We start from the raw sequence: 24,383 nt of genomic DNA, 5'->3' as shown, positions 1-24,383 counted from the left end.
ATGGGATAAGTGTGCTCAAAGATAGGAGTGTTTTGAGGGGGAGTCTTAGTTACTTTTCTATGCTAGGACAAAACAACACCCCCAGGTTAAAGGAGAAGTATATTCTGGCTAACAGTTTGTAGAGGTTTCAGCTGATAGCCAGCTGGCTCGAAGGGTAACACAGCAGATGGGCACTGCAGTGGGGAAATAGTCCCCAGCATGTGAGGCAGGAAGTGAGCCTTCCTTTTTTCCCTTTTTATTCCGTGTAGACTGAAAGACTATTGGTTGGTGTCACACCACACCCACATCCAGGGTGGATCTTCCCTCTTATGTAAATCCATCATCCATACCCAGATCCATGCTAACCCAAGCAGTGAACAAACCCAGTGTCATACAGCCAAGATCCAGTTACTCCCGCAGCCCTGCCTCTGAGTGTGTGAGGTTTCAGAAGGGACCAGAATGGGGAGGATTAATGGTGATGTACCTTTAAAACTATAAATTTTTTTATTTAAACACACTATATGTTTTGATCACCCCTTGTCTTGAGTGTCTGCTATGACTAGCACTCTGCTAGGCTTTGGCTGCAAAGATATCAAGAACAGAGCAAATCCTTGGGCTCCACCTGCTTGTTTACAGTAAGGTGATCCACATACAAACAACTCTGAAACAATGTGATAGACACAGTGGTGGCGATATCGCCAAACTATTAAGGAAACATTAAAGAGAGGACATTGACTCAAGCATGAACTGATGTTCACAGTCACTGAAGTGTTAGATTAGAAATATAAAATTTTGTTGAGTAGAGTCTCAAAGACTGCTGTCCTGGTTAATCTTAATATTTTGGAATTGCTGAGACAAACATAATCAGGAATATTTGCTCATAGGACAATGGCCTAAGAAAAAAGCACATTTTTAGGAACAACAGATAGACTTAGTAGATGCATGCTTTATATAGTTCAGAGTATCTGCAGAGTAACCACATAACTCATGCTAACCTTTAAAATGTAACTTTTCCCTATCAATATGCATATGCATGTATGTATTTATGCATCCAGAATTACATGTACAAATATGTAGATAGATATCTGATTTTGGTTCTGTTGAAATCAAATATCTTCCAATTGTACTTCTATCAAGGTTCGGTTCCATGGAATCTGTGTAGTCAAATAACATCTGATTTTCGGAAAGCAGACATCTGCTAGTCTTGAACTTAGCATTTGTACCACATGTCTATGGAACTCGGTAGTGTGGCAGGTGTCGTGCTAAGTAGATATGGACTATTTTGAGACAGTGTGTGACAGCGCCAACTGCCAGGGCCGCATTATACTGCAGAGCACAGCACCTAACATGCTCCCTTATCCAGGGCGTCATTTCGAGTCATGACTAATGCACACCCTACGTATGTGCTACCTCTTTGACAATCAAAGTGTAGGACTTAAGATAGCTGTCATTAGGGTGTGGAAGGACTCATAATTCCAATAACCAAACTTTCACTGAGGACAAGTTTTGTACCTGAATTGAGTCCTAGCATTGTATGCTTTCACCTCCTGTCATGAAACTGACTTAGAGGGACCACCGCACAGTAAGCTAGGGTTAAAATATGAAGTAAGTGGCCTAAGGCCCTCTGTTACTTTTCCATAAACATGCAGTGTGTGGTGGATGGAAATGTAGCTCAGTGGTTTTCAACGTGTTTCCTATTCAATCTTGAGAGACGCCAATGTTGTTGTAGAGGGGAGACAAAGTGTGAAAAGCTTTGCAGTCTTCACAGGTGAATCTGAGGTCCACTTCTGCCTAAGGAGCAGAGTGGTTCATACATTCCTTAACTGTATGACACGGGGCTGGGAGTTTAGCTCAGCGGCAAAAGCTCCTGCTTGGTAAGCATGAGGTCTTGAGTTCTCTCCCCGGTACCAAACAAAACAAAAAAATGTATGAATGTGTACAGGTTATGACTTTATCTCCTTGTCTTTTATGACACAGATAAAAACCAACACTGCTGTCTTCTGGTTTAGATTTCAGGTATCTACAACTCACCGTTCAGAAGAGAGCCAGACCCTCGGGAGCTGCAGCTGCGGAAGGCAAAGCCTTTGGCTCCCCAGAGACGGAGAGTCATGCAGAAGCCCAGCGTGGGCCTGACCGACTGGCTGGCCTGCACCAGTGCCCGGTCATTCCCGCGTTCTGATATCCTGCCTCCTATTAATAGGAAGCCCTGTCAGGTACTGGCCAGACCTGTGGGAACTCACTTCTTTCCCTCTGCTTATGGTAGGATGTGTATCACATAAAGCCTGAATCACAACCGCTCTTCAGCATACACTGCAGTGATACTAAGTACTTTGAATTATTCTGCAGCCATCAGCAGTATCTGAGGACTTCTTAGTTCTTTTCATCTCGGAAAACCCAAGCTCAGTGCTCCAGGGCAACTCCCCATTCCCTTTCTCCTGCCTTGCTGTGGCGTATTTCTCCTACCAGCATGGCCTTAGGTTTCAGCCACGTTGTTGCACATGTCAGGTAATTATAGGAAGAAGAATTCCTTTGCTTACCTGCACCGAACTCCACTACATGTGATGGCACCATTGGTCTCTTCCTTTGGGTTATTGCCGTCTTTTAGCTGCTGTGAATAGGGTCACCATGCATACGGCTGTGCCAACAATACCCTGTTTCTCTTGAGATCTTTCTTGAAGTGGAATTGCCAGATCATTTGGTAGCTCTGTTTTGATTTTTACTGTTTTCTACAGTGGCTACGCCATTTTCCAGCCCTATCAACATGCCCCAGTTTCTGTATGTCTTTGCCCGCACTTACTATTTTCTGGTTTTTCATGGCTGCCCTAAAGCATATGACGTGGTAACCCTTTGCAGTTCTGACTTGTATGTCCCTAGCCACCCTGGTGTTAACTCTCTTTTTATATTCTTATTGGTCATTTCTGTGTCTTTTTTGGAGAAATGTCTGCTCAAGTCTTCCACCTATGTTTTGAGTCAGTTTTGATGTTGTTTTAGGAGCTCTTTCTATATTCTGGATATTAGTACCTGGATTCTGGATTCTGGATATTGATATCAGATATATGATTTGCAAATATTTTTTCCTATTCTTTGAGTAGATATTTTTACACTATGGAAAATGTCTTGCTATCCAAACAATTGTTTGTTTTTAAATTCACGATGAGAAGAAAGTTATTTCTTATCAAAATCTAATTTTAAATAATAAATATAAGTTACTTTTACAGTGTATGTAAGGAACTAAGCAAATGCTGCTTTGGTGTTGAATTTTGTTTGCTCAGTATGAAGTTAAAAGATGGATTTTGCCTAAAATCTAGATCTTTTATGTAAAAATGTAAACTTCTGCTACAATCTGTCTTGGATGCAAAACTGTTTATATATTATCATATTTATTTAGTCTAGCCTCTATTCTGATGATGATCTCTGTCTTTTTATATACCATTTTAAGCATCACAAAGGTTTGGGAATTAGAGACATCCCAAAACAAGGTAGCCACTGAGGTTTTTAGAATTTAATGGCAGCAGTGATGTGATAGTCTATCATTTTTTCCATATTTCATTTGCTAGAAAAGGCAGAAACCTGCTTCGTATTCCAGGGCAAGAGATTATGCAAAGTGGTGAAAACCAGCAGGCAGCGATCAAGGAGTCCCCTAGAGACCAGTCGCTCCCCAACATTGAGCTGGCCCTGCAGCCAGAGCACCGCATCCTCTACCAATAGAAATGTACCCACTTTCCCACAATTATTGGTATCTTGTTTTCCACTGTCTATACTTAAGCCTTTAATTCTCTTTATTTGTGTATTTTTCCCTTTTCAAAACTGCTAACTGGTAATTGGTACTACTAATAGATGCCTAATGCTACATTATAGAAGCCATAAAAAATAACTGAAAATCTGTGAGATCAATTTCTCCCCTGAACCACTTTCTATATTTTCTTCATCTCTGATTCCTTTGGAATCACACTTATGCCAGTATTTTAAGTTACCCTTAAACTAATCTGTGTAGCTAAATAATATACAGAAGCTGATACATCATCTTCTTTATGAGCTACACCAACAGGCTATCTTAATAACAAATACCTGAGGCTGAGTACTTTAAAAAGAAGGGAAGTTTATTTAACACACAGTTCTGGAGGCTAATAGTCCAACACCAAGCAGCTCTGTCCATTTGGGCTCAGGTGAAGGAAACTGTGGACACCTAACCACAGGACTGAGGATGGAAAAGTAGGGGTGAGTAGGGGCGAACTCATGAGATTCCCCGACATCGTAGCAACACTAAACCCTCCCAAGGGTGACACTTTCAATGGCCCAACATCTTCCACATACCAAACCCTTCTTCATGGCATTGTTATGGGGACCAGGCTTCTAGCACGTCAATGCTCAGTACAAACCACACCTAAACCATAGCAAGGCAGAGGGGAGTCAACGACAGAACTAGAGAGAATGTGAGACTTTCCACTTCTTTAGGAGAATATAGTTGTTTTCCCCTTAAATAGGTTATATCAACATTCTAATTAAAGCATTGGAAATACTTTAGATGGGAATTTAAAATGCATTTTGTGAGTAGCTGAATTTTTACCATTTCGAATTACTCACATTGCTATTTATTTCTATTAGATCAAGTAATGGTTTTTATGCAAATCATGGAAATAGGCAATTAAATTTATTATTCTGTAAAGAAAATAACGTTAGTCCTGGTGCTTTTATATTAAGCGCACAATTTTTGAATATGGTGATATTAAGCACCCAATGATTGCTGAGGTATTAGCTATAACACCATGTTTTGAATAGTTAATAATCCACACGGCCTGCTGTAATATATTGAGATAGTTACTGGTACTACATGGAATTCACAGTTTTTGTGCAGCTTTTTAGGAAATGGGTAATTTCGTGTTGGGAGTGAAATCAGTTTAGGATCCCGGGAGATCCTGCGCTCCCAGTTACTGCACTGTGAAATGTTCGCAGCACTAGCCAGCGTCACTTTGTGGGTGTCCGGCAGTCTTGCCGCATCTCTTGCTGCTTTGCTGTTCTTGTGCTTTCCGGAAGTGGCTCCCCGTCAGTGTGTTCACTCTTCTGCTCTGTCACCGCACTTCTCTCAGCACCGCCGTCACTAGTTTGGGCACAAATTTCCTTCCCTCTACGCTTCCATGGACAAGTGTGTGTGTACACACGTGCACTTAGTGTCTTAGAAATGCGTGGTTGGAAGATGGGTAGATAAAAGATACATTTAGATATTGTACATTCATGTGAAAATTTATGTATAAGTGGTGCATGTAAGTCATAGATCCATATGGAAAAATATATGCATATGTTGTTTTATTTGATTGATGCACATTCCTTATATTTACCCAATTAATAAAGTAATTGAGTGCATCATTGAGGATATTTAAAATTATGCTCAAGTGAAAATATTTGAACAGAGTGATGCACTGGCCAGGTGATTTCTTTGACATATTGGAAAATTGTGCTAAGCTAAGATCCAGGAAGATGGATCATACCATGTTGAGTCCTGCATGGGATGTGGATCCTCGAGATTAGTTATTGGAAATGAATGCAATGAGTGGATCTAAAGTTTGCAGCTATTTCCAAAATGTGAGATCACACATCACAGGGAGTGCCTTATGATCACGTGATCTCAGGGTATCAAAGGAAACACAAATAGCACAGCTTTGCAGAAAGAAACTTGCTCAGTCAAGGAGACAGGCTAATTTCCTCATGGACAGGACGCTATCTGTCTTAAATATGAATACATGGGCTGGGCACTGAAGCACACAGGGAAGTGGGCAAAGTGGCTGGGGCCTGTGTGGCGCACTGAACCTCCACAGTTACTTCCGCTCTAAGTTGCTACTTAAGCAAGGATCTTTTTGTTTTACTTCCTAGTTTCACTGGCATTAGTTCCAGAATAGACAGTAAGGTACATCTAGTGTGAGATGTGTGCTTGTTCATTTGTCAGGGAATTAGAAGGCAGCGCATGGCCACTAAGAATTCCATCCTTCCATGTCCTCGCTCCTTCAAGGGCTTAGCGTGGACGGTTCTTTTATTTTTATTTTATTTATTTATTGTTGAGACAAGGTCTCACTGTGTATTTCAGGCTGATCTTGAACTCATTATGCAGCTCATGTGGCTTCAAAGTTGGGGTGATCTTCCTGCCTCTGCTTCCCAAGTGCTGGGATAAGAGGCGTGTGCCATAACACCCAGCTCTCTTGCTTTTTGATGCTACTATATTTCAAATGTTTTACACTCTTTTTGAAACTAGTAATAGGAACAGTGACATCCTGAGCATGATAGTTGCTTCACGATATAATTATTATACTTTACCTGTGACAAAGACAGGCCTAGTTTCACAACTGCATATTAATTCTTTAAACCATAGACTCTGTCCGAGAATATAAATCTGCTAAAACAAAAATTAGTTTCTTCCCAGCACACCTGGAATCATGTGGCTGTGTCTTTAAAAAGCAAAGTTCCAATAAAAACCCATTAACTACTTTCAAATATCACAGTCCTCCTGTCCAGCTGTGAAAAGTACGGGATGATACTTATTTGCCATTTGTGTTATTTACGGTCCATGACTTTTATGGTAACTGGTTCCTATTATTGGTTTCTATTAATGTAAAACATAAGTGAACATAAATGAGGCGTGAATCATTTCTTTTTATTAGCCCACTGTCTTTGCCGAGAGCGTGCGGTGTCTCCAGCTGTGCCTTGTTAGTGATAACCTATGGAAAGAAGAGGATTTGAGGAGAAGGAGGCCGGCTAGAAATCTTTCTTTACTATCACTGCTCTCTGGCCCGACGGTGGGAGAGAAAGAAAGTGATCCGGGATTCACAGGCTGTGTGCAGTGTGGTAGTAATTAGACAACTACAGGATTCAGCTAAGTAGAAAAAGTGACCACTGCCTTACATGCACGATATATTAAGTCCCTTCACAGTGTCTTGTATTTACATCATCAAAAAGTTACATTTTATTCCATAATAACAGGAAAAAAAGGTTAGAACAAGAGACACAAAAAAAAATACGTTAGAATTTTGGGCTTTCTCTGTACAGGTAGCTACACATTTAATCTAAAAATTAGCATTCACTGAAAAGCTTTAATTTAATGAAAAACTCCACATGCTCTCCTATTTCTGTTTATCGGTGGGCTCTTGAAAAGCTGTGCTCAAGTTCGTTTTCTAGTATTTTTCTTAAAAGGGAGAGAATCGTGTTTAAGTTGTGTTAGAAGAATCGTACTTTGGAAAGCTAGTAAACCAAACAACTTGTAGGTTTGTGAGTCATGGCATGAAAATCTTTTTGTATCACTTAGGAAATTCCTGCCTAATACAAAACATTTCTAATGTAGTCAATTTTGCTCAAAATACTGAAGATAAGTGATATTCTCGTTTTTGATATCCCTGTATCTCCTAACTCAAAGAAGAACCCATCGTGCTTTTAAAAAATGCGTAAGCTTGCTGTGCTTTGTGGCTGCTCAGCAGCCCTGATTGTCGACACTCTGCCCAGAGAGCCTTCCATAGTAAAGTCTGCTCTCCTCTGGTCTCCTCAGGGCCCTTTCCGAAATATCAACGAGGTATTAGAGCAGCGCTACAAGCCTTTGGAGCCCACGCTGCGAGCCACGCACTCAGTGGATGGGTTGCAGCAGGCCAGGAAGGAGCTCCGGAAGCAAGAGTGGGTGCACAACATCAGCGACAAAATGTGAGCCCTGTACCCGCAGACGCGGCTCTGCCACGCTTGTGGCTCTAATTGTCTAATGGTCTTTATTCCCTAATGTGATCAAGGAAGCTCCCTTTGTGACAGATGGCAAGGCCACTCTTGACCTGCTCAGAAGCAAGCGCTTGACAACACAGAAACAGTGCAGATGAGGTCAGTGTGGACAGCCATGCACACACACACGCATGTGCATGGTAGTGCACACACACTCATGTGCACGGCAGTGCACACACACTCTTGTGCACATGGTGTGATAAAAGATATGGTAAATATTTAAATGTTCAAGAATTTACTGCAGTAACACATGCATTGCCATGAACCCCCTCAGGACCTGCGCCTAGCTTGGGAAACACTTCTCCCACGGCTTTGTGACTTCCCCAAGGCTTCGGGAGATCCTCTTTCCTGAGTGTCTGCTTCTGCTGCTGTGGATGCCTCGGTGGCCTAAATCAGTGCAAAGCATTTACCTTTCAGGGTCACACTGAGGGTGGGGAACAGCCGAGGTCCCACAGTGCCAGGCCCGGTGATGAAGCGGGGTAAGACACAGGGTCGTGTGTTTAGGAGCCCAGCTCGGCCTAGGAAAGAGCTGCGGTTCTTCAAAGCTTTGATCGCACACCCAGGGGTGAGGACCTCACATCTGCTATAGGAAGTGGAAACAAAGATGGGGTATTCCTGAGGGGACCAGTGGCTGTGTGTCTACGGCTGTGGTCAAATTTGTTTAAACTGACTATATTTTTTGATCACTACGTGTATACTACTCAAAAGAGAAAATATGTGTGTGTATACTTCTCAAAGGTAAAAAAAGAGAGACGAGTGATTTAAGTCATGACAGCTATGCACCTGAGAAGGCGGAGTCCTTAATTACCTAAAGCACACATATGTGTCTGTGATGCTCCTACAGTAACATCCAGCAGAACGAAAATATTCTTTGCACTAAATTCCATTTCGGTGTAATTATATTACCTTATTTTTTAATAAATTATATGAAACAAAGGAGATTGGTTTAGGACCCAGGAAGGTGACAGAAGAAATAAGGAATTATCTAACATCATGTACAGTTTCAAATTATTAACAGTGATTTGGGTCTCAATATGCACATCTTTCCCCCAGGTACTTTCACCCTCTTAAGGTACTTTGTCATCAATAGAGTCATAATGTCATTTATAAATAGATCATTTAAACTCCAGAGTGGTCTTGTTAATGCACTCTGTAACCTATCATGCAATTATAATTGCAATGTATCTTATGATAAGTCATTATTATTATTTATATACAAAATGATAATGACATGATTATGTTATTATAACACAAATTATTATAATTACAATGTAATAATTTTAGTATAATATGAATTATTAGTATGAATTTTTGTATCTACTATAACATAATGTAAAAACTTGTCAATTTTAGCTATGACTATTTGCACAATATAAACCAGGTCCTTATTACCATATAATACATGGTACATAATACTAATTTATATAAGAATAATAATGAGATACATTTTAACTAGTTCAATATGTTTACTTTGGGAGTAAAAAGTAAATTTAGAACAACTGCATAATTTAAAAAGAGAAAAATAATACTTATATGCATTACTATTGGGATATGTGTGGATTACTGAGGAAAATGCCCACCACTATCTGTTGAGAACAGAAATAAATAGTTGTAGAATGAACAGGTATATTTGATAATATAGTATCCAATAACTGTTTTCCAGTAAAATTTGATTATTGTACAGATGATATTAACAATCAAATCAAATATTTAAATTGATCAACTACTTTAATTATTGAAATGTAATTACCAATAATATAAAATATTTTTTACTTTAAAGAGAAAAAGCAATCAAAGCAATGATACAGAATTTTAAAACAAGATAATAGGAGATTAACAATGGTTAGCATGTTGTGTATTGTCATCTTTAAAGTAGTTGTCATATTACAAAATAGGCATGAAAACTTGATCAAACAATATGAGCACAAACTGTTCTATTCAATGAATAGAAATTAGTAGCATAATTATCTTATGTATATATATATATATATATATATATATATATTCTCTTTTCCCTCCTTTCTTTCCCTCCTTTCCCCCATCCCAGTTGTTCTTTCTCCTGAGCAGTTTCTTCCCCTTTCACAATATTTTCAAAATTATTGGAGAAATAAGATACTTTCAGGACAAAGAACAACTGAAGAAATTTCTGACCATCAAACCAATCCTAAAAAGAGTACTGAAAAATATTCTAGACAGAGATAAAAATGACCACAATTCCAAGAAGAACAATAGAAAGAAACCACCAGGCAGGACAAGCAGTTAAACAGAGGGAAAGCAGGGAACCAGCAGAAGGAAAATATGACAGAGATAAGCCAGTACGTATCAGTTACAGCCATCAGTGTAAATGGCCTCAACTCACCAATTAAAAGACACAGACTGGCAGATGGACCAAGAAACAAGATCCAACAATATGTTGTATAGAATAAAAAAGAAATTCATAGGTTGAAAGTCAAAGGATGGAAAACAATATTCCATGTAACAGGAACCCAGAAAAAAACAGCAGTAACTCTTTTGTCTGCAGACAATGTGAACTTCAAACCAGGAATAATCAAAAGAGACAAAGAAGATCACCGCATACTTGTTAGGTGAAATACATTTAAAAGTCTGTTTAGTTACATAACGAAACTAGAATTACCTCTTAGCACTCACAGTGGGTTTTAGATCATTTTCTCAGTCAGATATGTATGTCACAGTCTTAAATGTATTGTAATCATATATTTCTGAAAAGACCATTGAAAAATTTCACATGAACTGACATGAAAAATTGGAAAGCATCTCAAGTAATTTTTATGAAATATTTTATAGTAATTGCTTGAAGTGGAAACAATTAGCTATAGGACATTCCGATTCAGCAGTTATTGAGCTAACCAACGTACAATGAATGAAAAAATAAGGCACATTTTTTTCCAATTAATTTTGGGAGGTAGATGTGTTTTACCTTAGAAATTATAAAAGATTAATGCTGCCTTAGTGAAGCAAAATATGCAACGTAGTGATAAATATCTACTGTGTTAAATCACTCGGAGTTATTTTTATACATTCAATCATGCAGAGGTTTGTAAAATAACAAGATTAGTTGCTGAAATAATTGAGGTGATTATTGATGTTTTCATTCATATATGTATGGAAATCGCTATATATCAATTGTACTTGATAAACTTTCTTAATATTTTCCTTGATAAGCCTACAAAGATCAGAGATCAATATGATCTCTAGAGAAAGAGCTCAATTTAGATTTTGCATACGGCATGAGTATCTTTAGTCTCTGTAATGTTGTAGCATTCCTATTTGCAGAGAAGGAAACACATCTAAGTTTATCAAACCAGTCAGAAGCAGAACAGAAATGTGAAGAAATTACTGATTGGTGCAGAATCATGTATTTTTAGCAATGAGGCAAAGCATTTGGTCTTAACAATTAGCCTAAAGATAATTCCACTATTAGCAAAATCAAAACACTGATTTTGTAGCACTTCTGAATCTACTTTGGTTTTCACATATTGATTAATGTGTAATTACACTTTGTGGAGTGAAAGACATGTTAAAATTTAGAGTTTATATCTCAGCTGATAAAAACTCCATGCAGAAATTGGGAAAACATGTAACCTACCCCAGAGATTTTTTTTTTCATTCAGAGGTTCCATGGCCACATTATCAACTTTACCCATAAGGAAATAAGACAGTATGTTTGTTACCATCCTATGAACTCACTCACAAACTCCCTGTACACACCTGGGGAAATACGGCCTTTAATTTAATCTTCTGGCTTAAAGAATAGGATTATATGTGAGGCTCTGATATATTTAACGGTTTGGTTTCCATACCATTATGAAAAGGGTTCTGTGCATGAGTAGAAGGAAGAGAAGCTTTGGAATGGATCTCTGTCAGCTCCAAACTCAGCTTCTTTGCACAGCAGCAGGTGATCTTAGGAAAGTACTGTAGCCTCACTGACCCCCAACCTCCCTGTTCGTAAGGAAGAAGGAAACATTTCCTTAAGAGATGGTAAGGAAGACTGAATGAGATAAAGACTATAAAGCACCAAAAACATAGTAAGCTCTTCAAACAAAATTATTATCTAGCATCAGCATTCTGCACGTAAGACACTAAAGCAGATTCAGGAGATAGTGCGGATGTAGAACCAAAAGCCTTGGCTGTGAGCAGAGCTCTCCATAAACCCCAGTGCACTAACTTCACAAAGGGCTTCGCTTCCGGCTGGCTGCAGCGCAGCCTTGCTGAGTGCAGGAGTCAGCTAAGTCTGCTATAGCGATGTGCCGGGAATGGAGAAGCTTAAATAGCAGAAACCTGCCATTGCCTTATGGTTCTGTGGGCCAGCGACCTGAAGCCAAGGAGCTGGTGGGCTTGGTTTCTTCTCAGGACAGTGAGGAAGAATGTGTTTGTGCCTTTTCCCAGCTTCTGCTTGTGTGTTGAAGTCTGGCTTTCCTTGGCTCCCACGGCGGGCTGCTAGTTCCTGCTTCTGTGTTCACGTGGGTCCTCCCTGTGTGCACATCTGTGCCTGTGTTTCCCTTTCTAGGAGGACACCAGTCTCGCTGGGTGGGCCCGCCTTAGTCCAGCAGGACCTTGTCCTTATTTAGTACGTCTGCAATGACTCTACTCTGCCTAAGGTCGCCTTCCGAGGTACTAGGGATCAGGACTTGGACACATCGGTTTGGGGAGATCACAGTAAGTTCCCAGATACCTGTAGACAGGGGCAGAATGCTTCTTACTCACAGCCTGAAGGTGAAATCCCTTGTCTCCTATATTCTCCAAGATAAGCATAAAAGCAGAATAATAATAGTTTACACAGAGTGTGGGTTATAGAAGTTTATCTGGAAGTTAACTTGAAAGTTTGGCTTTTTGTTCTTGTTCTTATAGAAACGCATCCCATTTTCTCATACCTTCTTGAAAATAGTAATTTTTCTTATTCATGTGTCTATCTGTAAGAAGCTAGGAAGTTAAATAATTCATATTTGTCAAGGATCCCCTGTACAGAAAGGTGTGCAGAACTGGAGGGTGTTAACAAATATTTGAATGTCTGAAACGCTGTTAGGGTCTGGGCAGTAGCTAGAAAGAGGTCTCTATTCTCATAGCATGTGGTAGATTGAAACCCAACTGGAAAACCTAATGGGATTCAAAGTGAGAATTCCTGTGTGCTTCATAAATTGGTTATATGTTGGGAGACTTGTTTTCGTACTGGGAACTGAAGCGGAGCCTTTGCTTTGAGCTACATCCCCAGCCCTTTTTTATTTTTTGAGACAGGGTCTCAGTCAAGTACTAAGTTGCCCAGGCTGAGCTCAGATTTGCAATCTTCCTGCCTTATCCTCCTTAAGTGCACCACCAGGCCTGGCTTAACAAGGTGTTGTTTTAAATGAAGAATATTTTATATTCTTTGATGGTTTAAAAGAATGGCCTTCCTTCTCCCTCTCCTCCCCTCCCCTCCCCTCCCTTCCCCTCCCTTCCCTTCCCTTCTCTTCCCTTTCTTTCCGTTCTCTTTCCTCCTTCCTCCCTCCCTGCTACCTGCCCTCCCTTCTTCCCTCCCCCCCTCCATTTCTTCCTTCCTTCCTTGTTCTCTTCCTTCATTTTTGTGCTGAGGGATCAAAGCCTCTGCCTGTGCATTCTAGGCAAGTGCTTTACCACAGACATAATCCTTATTTACACAAGGGAAGTGTTCTTAAAAGAAATAGAATATAATTGGATCTTGTAAAAAAATCTTTGCCTGCAAGATTTTGGTAAAGACGTGAAAGGAGCTAAACTGAGTTGATGATGTGAAAAAAAAAAATGTTGGTAGGAAACATTAACAGAATGATGGCAATTTGGACCAGTTTTTATTGTGAAAAGCTTCCAGGCCAAGGAACCAATACAAATGAAGTTCAGTGATACTATTATTCAGCCACAATGATTTGATTTCAGTCCCTTTTATAAAAACAAATTTTAATTCCTTTGCATCAGACAGGACCTTCCAGATCTGAGCCAGCCTTGGTCCTGCAGTTGATCTTTCCATATCCCCCAAGGAGCTCTGAGCTCCGGGGACTGAATCATTCCCTTTCTTCAGGGTCCCCACTTCTCCCCTTTCCATAAGCAGCTGCCTACTCCATTAGTTTACTCAGTCTCCTCAAATGCACTAAAAAAAATAAAGCAAAAGGCTTTGTGCTTACTTTCTAAAAAATTGATATCATAGCACATATTTATTGTAAGAACTTTAAACATTATTCTGTGATCCGGTTATGCTTTCCAGGGAGACTGCTGCCAGTGATTTCTTACATGTCCATCCAGCAGTTTTGCTTGCATATACAATTATATGTATTTATGTTCCTTTATTTAAATATGGCAGAATGTTCTGTAAGTTCTACTTTTTCATGAGAGATGGCTGTGAAGGAGAATCCTAAGGTTGGAAATTTCAGCAGAGAACACTTCAAGGAGTATTTTCAGATGTAAAAGTGGACCATGCAACTTATTTAGATAAAATGGGCTTTAAAAAAGTTGTTATTATTAAGAGGTTCAAGAAATGAGAGATTACAGTGGAATCCGAGCTATCAGAGTTAAAGCTTAATTTACTCATTAAACTGCAGAGATGGAATGAGGTGGGGAATGATCAGTAGATGCTACAGATATCATAGAGGCTCTTGAAAGTTTTATGAGAGGTAGGAAATCTTGTGTGTCAATGAAGGAGTCTACGCTAACCCATGAGGATACATTTCATGACCTCCAGGGAATGATAAAAGCCATAGGGAGTTTTAAGTAAAACGCTCCCTGTCCAATGTGCTTTCTTCATTAATCTCAGAACGTGTGTGATTTCCTTTGAAGGCAGCACTCCACAGTTTCTTTGTGGCATGTCTCAGTGGTTGGTTTCACTCTTCTTATGCTTTGGGGTCATAATTGACTCATGCTAGCGTTACCTAATATCAGCATGCTTCAAAAGCACAGCAGTGATTAAGTGTGTCAGTGTGGGAACCAGCAGGCAGGTGGCCACATTGCACGGATGCTGTACACAAAGCAAAGACTCTGTCCTGGGTGGACTGGGGAAGAAATGGCAGAAGAAATTGCATCACACCCCTCAGGTGGGTGCAAAGTTTGAAAACTACTGAATGTTTATTTCTGCAATTTCATATCACACCACAGCTCACTAAGAATCTGGAAAGTGGAACTGGCAACGGGAGAGAGACTATTGTAACTTCTAGTAACTCTAAGCATCCTACCCTAATGCAGTAGTCCATACTACACAGACTATGAATGAATCCAAGTAGAGTGGATTTTGGATACTGCAACAGAAATCAGTTCCAGCTGGTGAAGACAAGCAGAAAAAAGGCCCCCAAAGATTCCATGTGTTCTATTCCCAGGGACCCGAGAATCTCACTTCCTGTCATAAACTGAGGTGATTAATGAAGGAGGTTTTAGGTGGAGAGATCATCCTGGACTCTGGGTGAGACTCAGGTGATCATGAGCATCTTTCAAGTGGAGGAATAAACAGAGATCTACATTTTTGGAGGTCCAGAGTGATGCCATGGGAGGTGGGCTTCACCCATCTGTGGTTCCTTTGAAGATGGGGTACAAGAGCCTCAGCCAGAGAGTACACAACCTGTAGAACTCAAGAAGACTTGGAAGTGGATGCTCCCTGAGACCCTGCACGAGCCACACAGGTGACAACACCTTCACATGAGCTCATCGAGGTGGCTCCTCTCACATGGCTCACCTTGGGTGTGGGAAGGTAGCAAGTTCTTGTTTGAGACCATTAGATTTATGGTAGTTTGCTCTAGCAGCAAAGGAAAAACCAAGTACAAGGTTTTGCCCTAAAGTTCTTTCTGCATCAGATTTTCATACTTAGGCCCATTATAATTCTGAGCAAAACTATAAACCTGACCCTGACCCTTGCCTCGACCCAGACTCAGATCCTAACCCTAACCCCAACCCTAACCCTAACCCAGACCCTCGCATCATAAAGATTGAAGATCTGCTTGTGGGTTTGGCATGTAGAAATCGAGGATTAGACTGTATGAGAGTGGCTTGACCTGTGAAGAGGTGTTCTTGATTCAATTGGGTTGTAGCAGTATATTGTATTTTAGGCTTATGCAGACAATTCAGTAACTGTCTCTGTGTGTTACTTGCCTGAAAATTGTTCAGGGCAGGTGAAGTAAGAGGCATCCTAAAAACATTTACTGGCAAAGAAGAACTAGTATCTCAACTTTGTGAGCTTTTCTAAGCTGCTGAAACTAAAACATATCCATTGCCTATGAATTTTATATGCTTTTAATTCCTGCAAATTTGTAACTTGTCTTACATAAGAGTCCTGGTAAATGTTCGAATACTCAGTTTTAGGAATTTTAAAATAGTGTTCCTAATGAAGTATGAGTACCATTCACAGGGATTGCTATTGGAAAAATGTTGTGGGAAAGATTAAGAAGTTAGCTCAAAATAACAGTTTTAAAAGGAACATTTAAAGTGGTTGATATGGATAAGATCTTGTTATATTTATCATTAAATAGTAGTGGAAAGAAAATATGAAACATCGCAGAAACTTTTTTGACTTGTGTGATTTTTCAAACACTTTGGGCTTTTACGATTTGCATATTTTCTGAACTGTTATTGTATTATGATAAATAGGGATTATCACATACTTTCAGATAGTACTTTCTTAGCAATTCAACTTTTATTTGTAACTCTTCCTTTTATTTTAATTACTAGCCCAGTGTGCAGCATTTATTAATCAGCAGAACCTTTTTAAGTTAAAATACTAAATTAGCTAACCCCATTAACACAGCCTACTCCAAACAAGCAGTCAGAGGAGAGCGAGTTGCTGCACAAGTCATATTTTACATGCGGTGCTGGGGCCTCGGTTCAGCGTGATTACCCTCTTTTGATCCAGCATTCTTTCACCTCTCCTAGCTAATCTCCGGTGGAAACTTACAAAGCACTGCCTTTGCTCTTCCAGTTTAATTTTTCTAATGAATTTCTGGTACTTTCTAACACTGTGGTTATAGATAATAAGCCTGTGTATAATGAAGAAGTTCTAGAATTTGTCTACAAAACAGACATTTATTACTTTGGTTTTGCAGAGAAAACAGTGCTGTCTTTTGGTCCATTCAAAATTCTCTGGCCTTTTTTTTTGTATAAATGATGACAGAATACTAGAATTCGGTTCTTATAGATATCTAAGTCTAAAGAAATTTAAAATTTATGATTTCTACACAGTTTGATCACTTGGAGGGGTTTAAGGGATATATCTGAGATGTTATACATACATTGTATGCAATCGAACAAGTTATTAAAAGTCACTTTTAGTATTTTTGTTAGGTTTAGACATTCTCTAAGCACACATCCTCAAACTTTGCTGAACGTATACCAAGGAAAGGTTTATTGATTGACTTTCGGTGCAGGGTAGATATTCTGTGTGTTGTACTCACATGCATCCTCACACTGAGGTGCACTTTCCCATTCTGGACTCTGTTTAGTCACACCTTCATATGATCTCAGACAATTCTCAGTGCATTGCAGTTTAGGGTTCCAGCGTCTGTGGAGGATGGGAAGAAACTCGAAGACTGAACAGAAGTTTGCTGGGTAGAACAAAGACAGCAGCCCAGCGCAGGCAGCGTGGTCAGAGCCGTGCCTGTGTTCCAAGTGCACGGCTCCCCAAGCTTTCAGTTTGCACTCTGAGCTCCCGTGTGCAGCTTAGCTCTTAATGTTGCACCTCCTGTAAGGGACAGAAGTGAGCTGGACAGTACGATGGGAGCCGGGGAAGCAGGGCCATATGTACCATGATGACGTATTTAAACTTAAACCTGCAGAGACATCGCAAAGCTATCCGGTTCACAACCTTATAGAGACATCGCTCTACTGCCCATAGAGATGCTTTAGTCCCTGGTGTGGACAGGGCTGACTTGGAGTTCAGATGGAAAGAGGACTTGTAATAGTGAATATTAGTTAAATGAATGGATGTGTTAAAGTAGGCAAGTGTGGGGAGTGTGTGCCTCACTGTGTGAAATGCGGTGGTTTGTGAGAGGAGAGCTGTGAGAAAGAACACCTTGACTGATGAGGCCCTGCAAGTGTCAGGAGGGTCCTCCAGCACCTTCCCCTGCTGGCTTGGACTTTGTGGGCTGGCTAGAGAGGGATGCTCTTGTGGATCTAGAAGGGAAAACAAGCCAACATTGCAGATTTGCTAAGAGGATAGAGGATCTGGCTATGTGTTTATTTTGCAGTAGCTCTATTTGAGGGTTCCTATTGTGAATCTAGGTAAATGTTCCAGACAAGCATTTGAAAATACTGTTCTTACATTAAAGCAAGACATTGTTCATGGAGATAAAGATTTAGCAATCATCAGTGTAGGGTTTATCATTAAAACCTTGGTGGTGCATGGCTCCCCCAAGGAGAAACTATAGAGAAAGAAGATTAAGTACAGATTTCTGGGAATTGCTTTAATGTAAGGGCAGTGGTTCTTAGTCAGGGTTGCTTAACTGCACCACCTTGGGGTTTAAAATTATATACATATGAATTCCTGAGTCTCAATCAAAGATAGTTCGGCTCAGTAGGCATATATGTTTGGAAAATATGCCTAGATGATTCTAATGTGCGGTTCTGGTTAATTTAAGCTATTGGCAGGAAACGATGAGTCGGTCAAGATGCTGAAAAAGCGAAGAAGAGAACCAGGAGATGCTGTGCATGGCAAAGGGCAGCAGAACGCACTGTAGAGGGTGATGAGCAGCTCGATGGAGGCGGGACATTCACTGAAGACTAAAGTGAATATGCTGGATTTGGATATTGGGAAGTCACACATTGGCAGCTTTTGCTTTTTTCCTTAACTGTTTATTACCTGGTTCTTATTTCTACAATATTTCCTTTAGGAAATAATTAAAGAACTTGGCCAATTCTTTGCCAAACTTCTAATACGCCTTGTCTAAAAATTTACTCATATAAATGTAAATATAGTATATATATATATATTTATATGTGTGTGTGTGTGTGTGTGTGTGTCATATACACAGGCATATAGACACATATCTCATATATAGATGTGTTAGTCAGCAGTCAGCTTCCTGTTGCTGGAACAAACCACCTGACACTCGTAAGTTAAAGGAGAGGTTAAGTTCGGTTCACAGCTCAGGTTTTGGTCCATGGTCAGTGGTTCCCAGACTGCAGTGTCATGGCGGCAGGGCGTGGCAGAGGAAAGCCGCTGGGAAGCAGAGGACAGGGCAGCCCAGCCTGGACAGCACAGCCCCTTAGTGAGCCCCGTCTCAAAATGCATCTGCGCATTTGTTCCTCCTCTGCCCCCGGCACTGTGTTTTCAGTTGGTTTTCTCTGACTTTCCAGGACATGGCTCCTCCTTTAGTTAGCTATGCTGGATGTCTCAAAATGAAAAATTAAAGAGCGATGGGAAAGCAGTTCACTGGGAAGGCCTCCAGAACCAAAACAAGTAAATAAATAAAAATTGACAATCATCACAAGATGTATATTTGACACTTTTCTTGGCTGTTGTTTTAAATAATGCATTTTAGAATCTTGCTGCAAATTAACATCTAGCCCCTACATGTTGCAGAATCTGTATTTTTCTGCTTTTAATGTCATTTTGGTATATGTTTGGTATGTTCATATTTTCTTAAGAATAACTAATGGTGATGTGGTGATCTCATATAATCAGATCTCATACGACAAGAATTCTTACCAGTAGTTAAGATATAATTTATCTTGTCAGGGACTTTGATGTCTTAGGCAGACATCAAATGCTGCAAGCTGTGTGAGTCGCGTATAACTTAGTATGCTTTTTGGGATCCCGTACACTTCTGAAAAATAATCAAAAGCAATAAAAGTGATAATAAAGTATTTTTAATACCTACATTTTCAACATATTAAATATCTGGAAAACCGGCAGTAGAGGCCTCACAGTCTTGCATGATAACAATCGATTAATATTCGGACTCGTCAGGTCTCGTGTGTGACTCATGTTTGTTCCTTAACCAGTCCTGCCAGACAGATCATTTTAGTGCCATGTTCCTCAAGTGCAGAACTCAGGGCTTCCGCATTATAGGACTTAGAGCAGTATTTGACAAATAGTAGGTGTTCAGTGTCTTTCATATGTAGGATTTTTGACTCCTGCACTTGATCTAGGTTTTATTTGTATTTGTATTTGTACATTGGAAGAAGAAAATCACTGTCACTGAGTGATTTTCAACTTCAAGTGATTTCAAGTGATTTTTGGTTTTGTCAACCAAAAACCAGTGGGTCAACTGTGATTACTCTTTGGTGTTTCTACATACACCAGCAGTCCTAGAAATAAGTCCACATCTCCTTTTTGTCTCTTTCTTAAAGTGAACAGTAGTTTCTAAACTATGTCCCTGGAAACACTTGGTCAAGAGGTGTTAATGAATTATCTGTCAAGATCAATTTGTGAAAAATTCCGTTAAAAAGGGTCAAACAGACTTTTGACATTAATGAGTTTCTCAACCTCAGATAGACTTTCTTTTTTGCAAGCATGAGTGAGGAAATTATGTCATGCAGTACTTGCAAATGCAGGAGCTCACATATTTAACAAATACTGCAGGCCTCCTATGTGCCAGGCAGTGTGTTAGGCTTAGGAAATGACATGAACAAGATCGAGCTCATGGTCTCACTGGCCATGGACACCCCTCAGCCACAAACCACAGTTTGGAACCACTTCCCTGGATGTGGGGCAAGCCCAGATATTTGACTTTCTTAGTATTTTTTTTCAGTTTCATCTTATTTTTATTTTCAGTCTTAAAAATAATTGAGTGGGGCCAGGAAAATAGCACAGCAGCACTGCACCTGCCTGGCAAGCACGAGGTTGTGAGCTCAATTTCCAGTACCAAAAAACAAAAACAAAAGCCCTCAAGAATAATTGAGTAAATGTTTCTTGCTATATTACAGTGGATTTCACCCATTCATTCTTTGCAAACTATCACTTGAGTGCATTTAATTACTCAGATACTAAATTAGAAAAATTCATAATACTTTATTTGCTACACCATGGTCTCATTGCATTATTCTCTCACCTATAAAGCATGATGTTTGAAACTTCAAAATTAAGTAATTTTATGCACACTCCGAAACAGTGGGAAGGTATGTTTCTCTTTTCTCACTTGAAAAGGTGAATTACTCAATAGTCAGTTATGAAAGAGTCCTATATTGATTTTGTAATTCACAAATAAGAAATCTCTTCCAGTGAAGGGTGGTAAATGCCAGACTTGGCTCGGCGTGAAGGCTCTTAAAGTCAGCGGTGCAGTGACGTGGCTGGGAGGGAGGGATGTGCTCATGGGCCGCCTGCTTGGTCCACAGTGCTTGTCGACCTTCCCAAATGCAGTGTCCACACTGTGCCGGCTCAGAAGAGGGCCAGCATATGACCCTCAAGATGGCTGTGGGGCTTAGCAACCCATGTGTGTCACTGGGGTAGCTGCCCCACCCCCGAGAGACGCTGAGCATGAAGAGTGGAAATTGGTGCAACCTAACTTGTTCTGCTGGGGTCCTTCCGTGCATGATGTGAAGAGCACTTTTCCCATTTTCACTTCCTCCTGAGTTACCTGCACCCCTGCCAGACCCCATGTTCACCTTCCAGTCTTTCTGTCTCAGCTTCTGCACACACAGGTCCCCTGCCTGCATCCTGTTCCTCAAGTCTCATTTCTGCCTGCTGAAATCTAACTCTTGTCTTCAAGCCCAAATTAGATGCTGTCCTCAGAACTGATCTTAGACTGTATTGTTTTATCTCTATCATAAAACTTCACTCCTTCACCTTTAAACACTTATAGTTAATTTTCTGGGTTTGTTTTCCCCTCTGTTTGTATTTTAAGAGTCTTCATGTGAGGCACCCCGCCTACTTACCTCTTCTCAGCCACGCAGACTGTATCACAATGTTTCAACAGACTAGTTATGTAATGCATATCTGGTGGATTTAAATAACTACGAATCAAGTCATCAAGCCTTGTGTTAGTCAGCTTTCCACCACTCTAACAGAATACCTCCAATAATCAACTTAAAAAGATGAAAGGTTCATTGTGGCTGACAGTCAGAGAGGACTCAGTCCATGGTCAGTTTGCCCATTGCAATTGGGATTAAGGTAGCGTGTTATGACAGGAACGTATGGTGGAGAAAACCATCACCTCTGGCCAGGAGCATCCCCTTTACAGGCATGTCCCTGAGACCCGAAGCCTCCTGCTGGACTGTGTCCTTTAAAGTTCCCACCACTCCCAATAGCACCACACTGAGACATAAATGCTTAACACACAGCCTTCGGTGGACCTTCTAGAGCCAAATGTCAGCACTTACTCTTAGGGATGACAAACTAGAGAACCGATTTCAGTACTCTGAGGAGCTCTCTAAGGGAACCTAAAGCTCCCGTGGCTCCCTCACCTCCTTTGCCCTTCATCATCTTCCTTTATTCAGTTCAAGGCAGAAGAGGGTTATTGCACTAGGTCTCCAGGGACCACGGTCCAGGTGACACAGCTTTCCTCTTTCTAGAAAGTTTCTCTTGCCTTCTCAGGATTTCAGTGAAAAGTTGTCCCTGTGATCTGCTTACTGGGGGAGAGTCCTGGCAGGGGTCTCCTTTCCCTCCTACTGGCCAGTGGGGAGAGGGGAAGCCCTCTCTCCCTGGAGGGGCAACTGTGCTTTCTCAGCACAGCTGGTTCTGGGTTGCTGCTACGGCACAGAAGCCGGGTCTGGGAGCAATGCTCAGATGAGAGCCTCGGTTTCTATGAGCCCTGCTGTAAATTTTGGGAGAAACTCACCATAGCTCACTAACTGCTGCCTCAAGTGTAGACACAAAGACATAAATGTATGCTCCCTAAGAGCTCGCTGGAGAATTTACTGCAGTCTGCAGTCCAGTTCCTAACTTGTAATAAAACGTCCCTTTCCCCTGCTCTTTGCTTAGTGTGTATATTGTACTGGAAGCCCTTCCACAGAAAGTGGGCTGATCTATGACACGTTGGTGTCTGAGACCTGTTCCATAGTCATGAATCTTAATATCGATAAATCACTACCACTATGTTCAGTTTTGAAATAATGTACCCAAGACAGAATCTACTGCAGTTTGGGTGAGTACTCTATTGGGCAGTCAGAATTCATATCTACGTAAAAATAAAGAAAAATCCTTTGCAATATATGAAGACCTATAATATATCACTGCATATATTCTCCATAATAGTAGGTATCTCATCTCCACTCTAAGGCTTTTCTGATCTACTTTGCTTCCTTCAAAATAACTCAATTTTGTAGCTATGTTGAGCCCTTTTTTGTGCCTTTAGCACTCATGTTTATGTCCTAACTCAACTCCAATCTGTGTCAGTGTTATTTTCTTTTCTAAAGCAGCCTCCACCACTTCCTAGCTGGGTGAACTCTGCTGTCTGTCTCGCCTCAGCTCTGGTGGGAAGATGATCTCTCCACACTTCCTCCCTCACACCCTGCCAGTAACCCCCATCCACCCCGCATGCACGAGCAAACACACACCTTCCTCTTGTGCACACACTCATCACATGATTTAAGGCACTCTACTGGCTTTTATTTTGCTGCATTCTGAAGTCCTAGTCAAAGATCAGGTCCACGTAAGTCTACCGGGTCTTCTAAAATCACAGTGCTGTGTCTTACAATGTGCTCAGTGTGTAAAAGCATGTCATGTAATGTGTGTTTATTGGGTCATGCGTGGGTCTGCATCCTGTGGGGAGGAGCCCAGAGGTGGGGATGAGATGGGAGAGGAAAGCAGGAAAGCAGATAGCCCTAAAGGAGTGGCAGGTGGAGGCAGCAGAAGACTGAACAGATCGAATGCATGCTGAGGAGCTTGGCAGCTGGGTTGAAGAATTAAGGTTTAAAGAAATGAGCACTAGAAGTTCATGATTTGAGGATTTGAATCAACTATCAGTGAAGTGAATGAGTTGATGGAAAACCTAAAATTGCAAGTAGTGGGACTACATGAAAAGGAAGAAAATGAAAGTTAAAAGGAAAAAACCAAATAACTTGTTGATGCTGTTATTTGGAAAGTTGCATTATGTACATTAATTGTTGATCTATAAAGACTTCATAGTATATTTAAAATAGGCCCATTATACCTGAAGCTAAAGTGACTTTTGCTTTGTGAGGCTGTTACCAGTTCTTCTATCACTGCCCAGATGCTGGTGTAATGATTTGTTGATATGTAACCATTATACCTGTGCATTGTTTTGAAGAATTTTGGAAAGATCTGTATTCTTGGTAAGGTTATAAAAATAAATGGACTGATTCATACTCTTTAACATAGGGCTCAGCTAATTAAAAACTATTCATTACCAATATAAAGTACAACTAACTATAAATTTTAAATTTGTAAAAGATAACATTTTGAAACTAACTGATAATTATCTGAACCTATCAATTTGTGATTTTTAGGGTTTTCATAGCTACTTATACTTTTTTTCTTCTTGCATTACTGGGGACTGGGGCATTCATACTAGATAAGCACTCTACCCCCAAAGGCCTCCAGTCTTGCTATTTATAATTGATTGGTTAAGTCCCATTTATGAATTAAAGAATTAACTCTTTACCTTATAGACAAAGGTTATTTACAAAGCATCGAAATATTTTTGAATATAGATAGATAGGTAGATATTTACATGTACAAATACTTAATATACTTCAGAATATGCATCCATGTTTTTTTATTGAAATCTTATGGGTAGATGACAGTAGTATTAACTCTAACT

At 40.2% G+C, this 24,383-nt stretch overlaps 1 protein-coding gene across 2 annotated transcripts in view; it reads left to right on the top strand.

Moving 5' to 3' along the window:
* Window positions 1-24,383, top strand: part of Spata17 (spermatogenesis associated 17) — a 201,362-nt gene that overhangs the window by 100,212 nt on the left and 76,767 nt on the right. For both annotated transcript variants that reach the window (XM_023566997.2, XM_023566996.2), the window contains 2 exons: window positions 1,989-2,192; window positions 7,508-7,656. In XM_023566997.2, coding sequence (XP_023422765.1) covers window positions 1,989-2,192; window positions 7,508-7,656 — 353 coding nt within the window. The remainder of the gene's footprint in view (window positions 1-1,988; window positions 2,193-7,507; window positions 7,657-24,383) is intronic.

Source organism: Cavia porcellus, unplaced genomic scaffold (genome assembly GCF_034190915.1).
Source record: "Cavia porcellus strain 051 isolate PalLab524CR breed Dunkin Hartley unplaced genomic scaffold, mCavPor4.1 scaffold_26, whole genome shotgun sequence".
NCBI classification, from domain to species: domain Eukaryota; kingdom Metazoa; phylum Chordata; class Mammalia; order Rodentia; family Caviidae; genus Cavia; species Cavia porcellus.
Note: the sequence above shows the minus strand (reverse complement) of the source record. Positions and strands in the feature narration are given on the sequence as shown.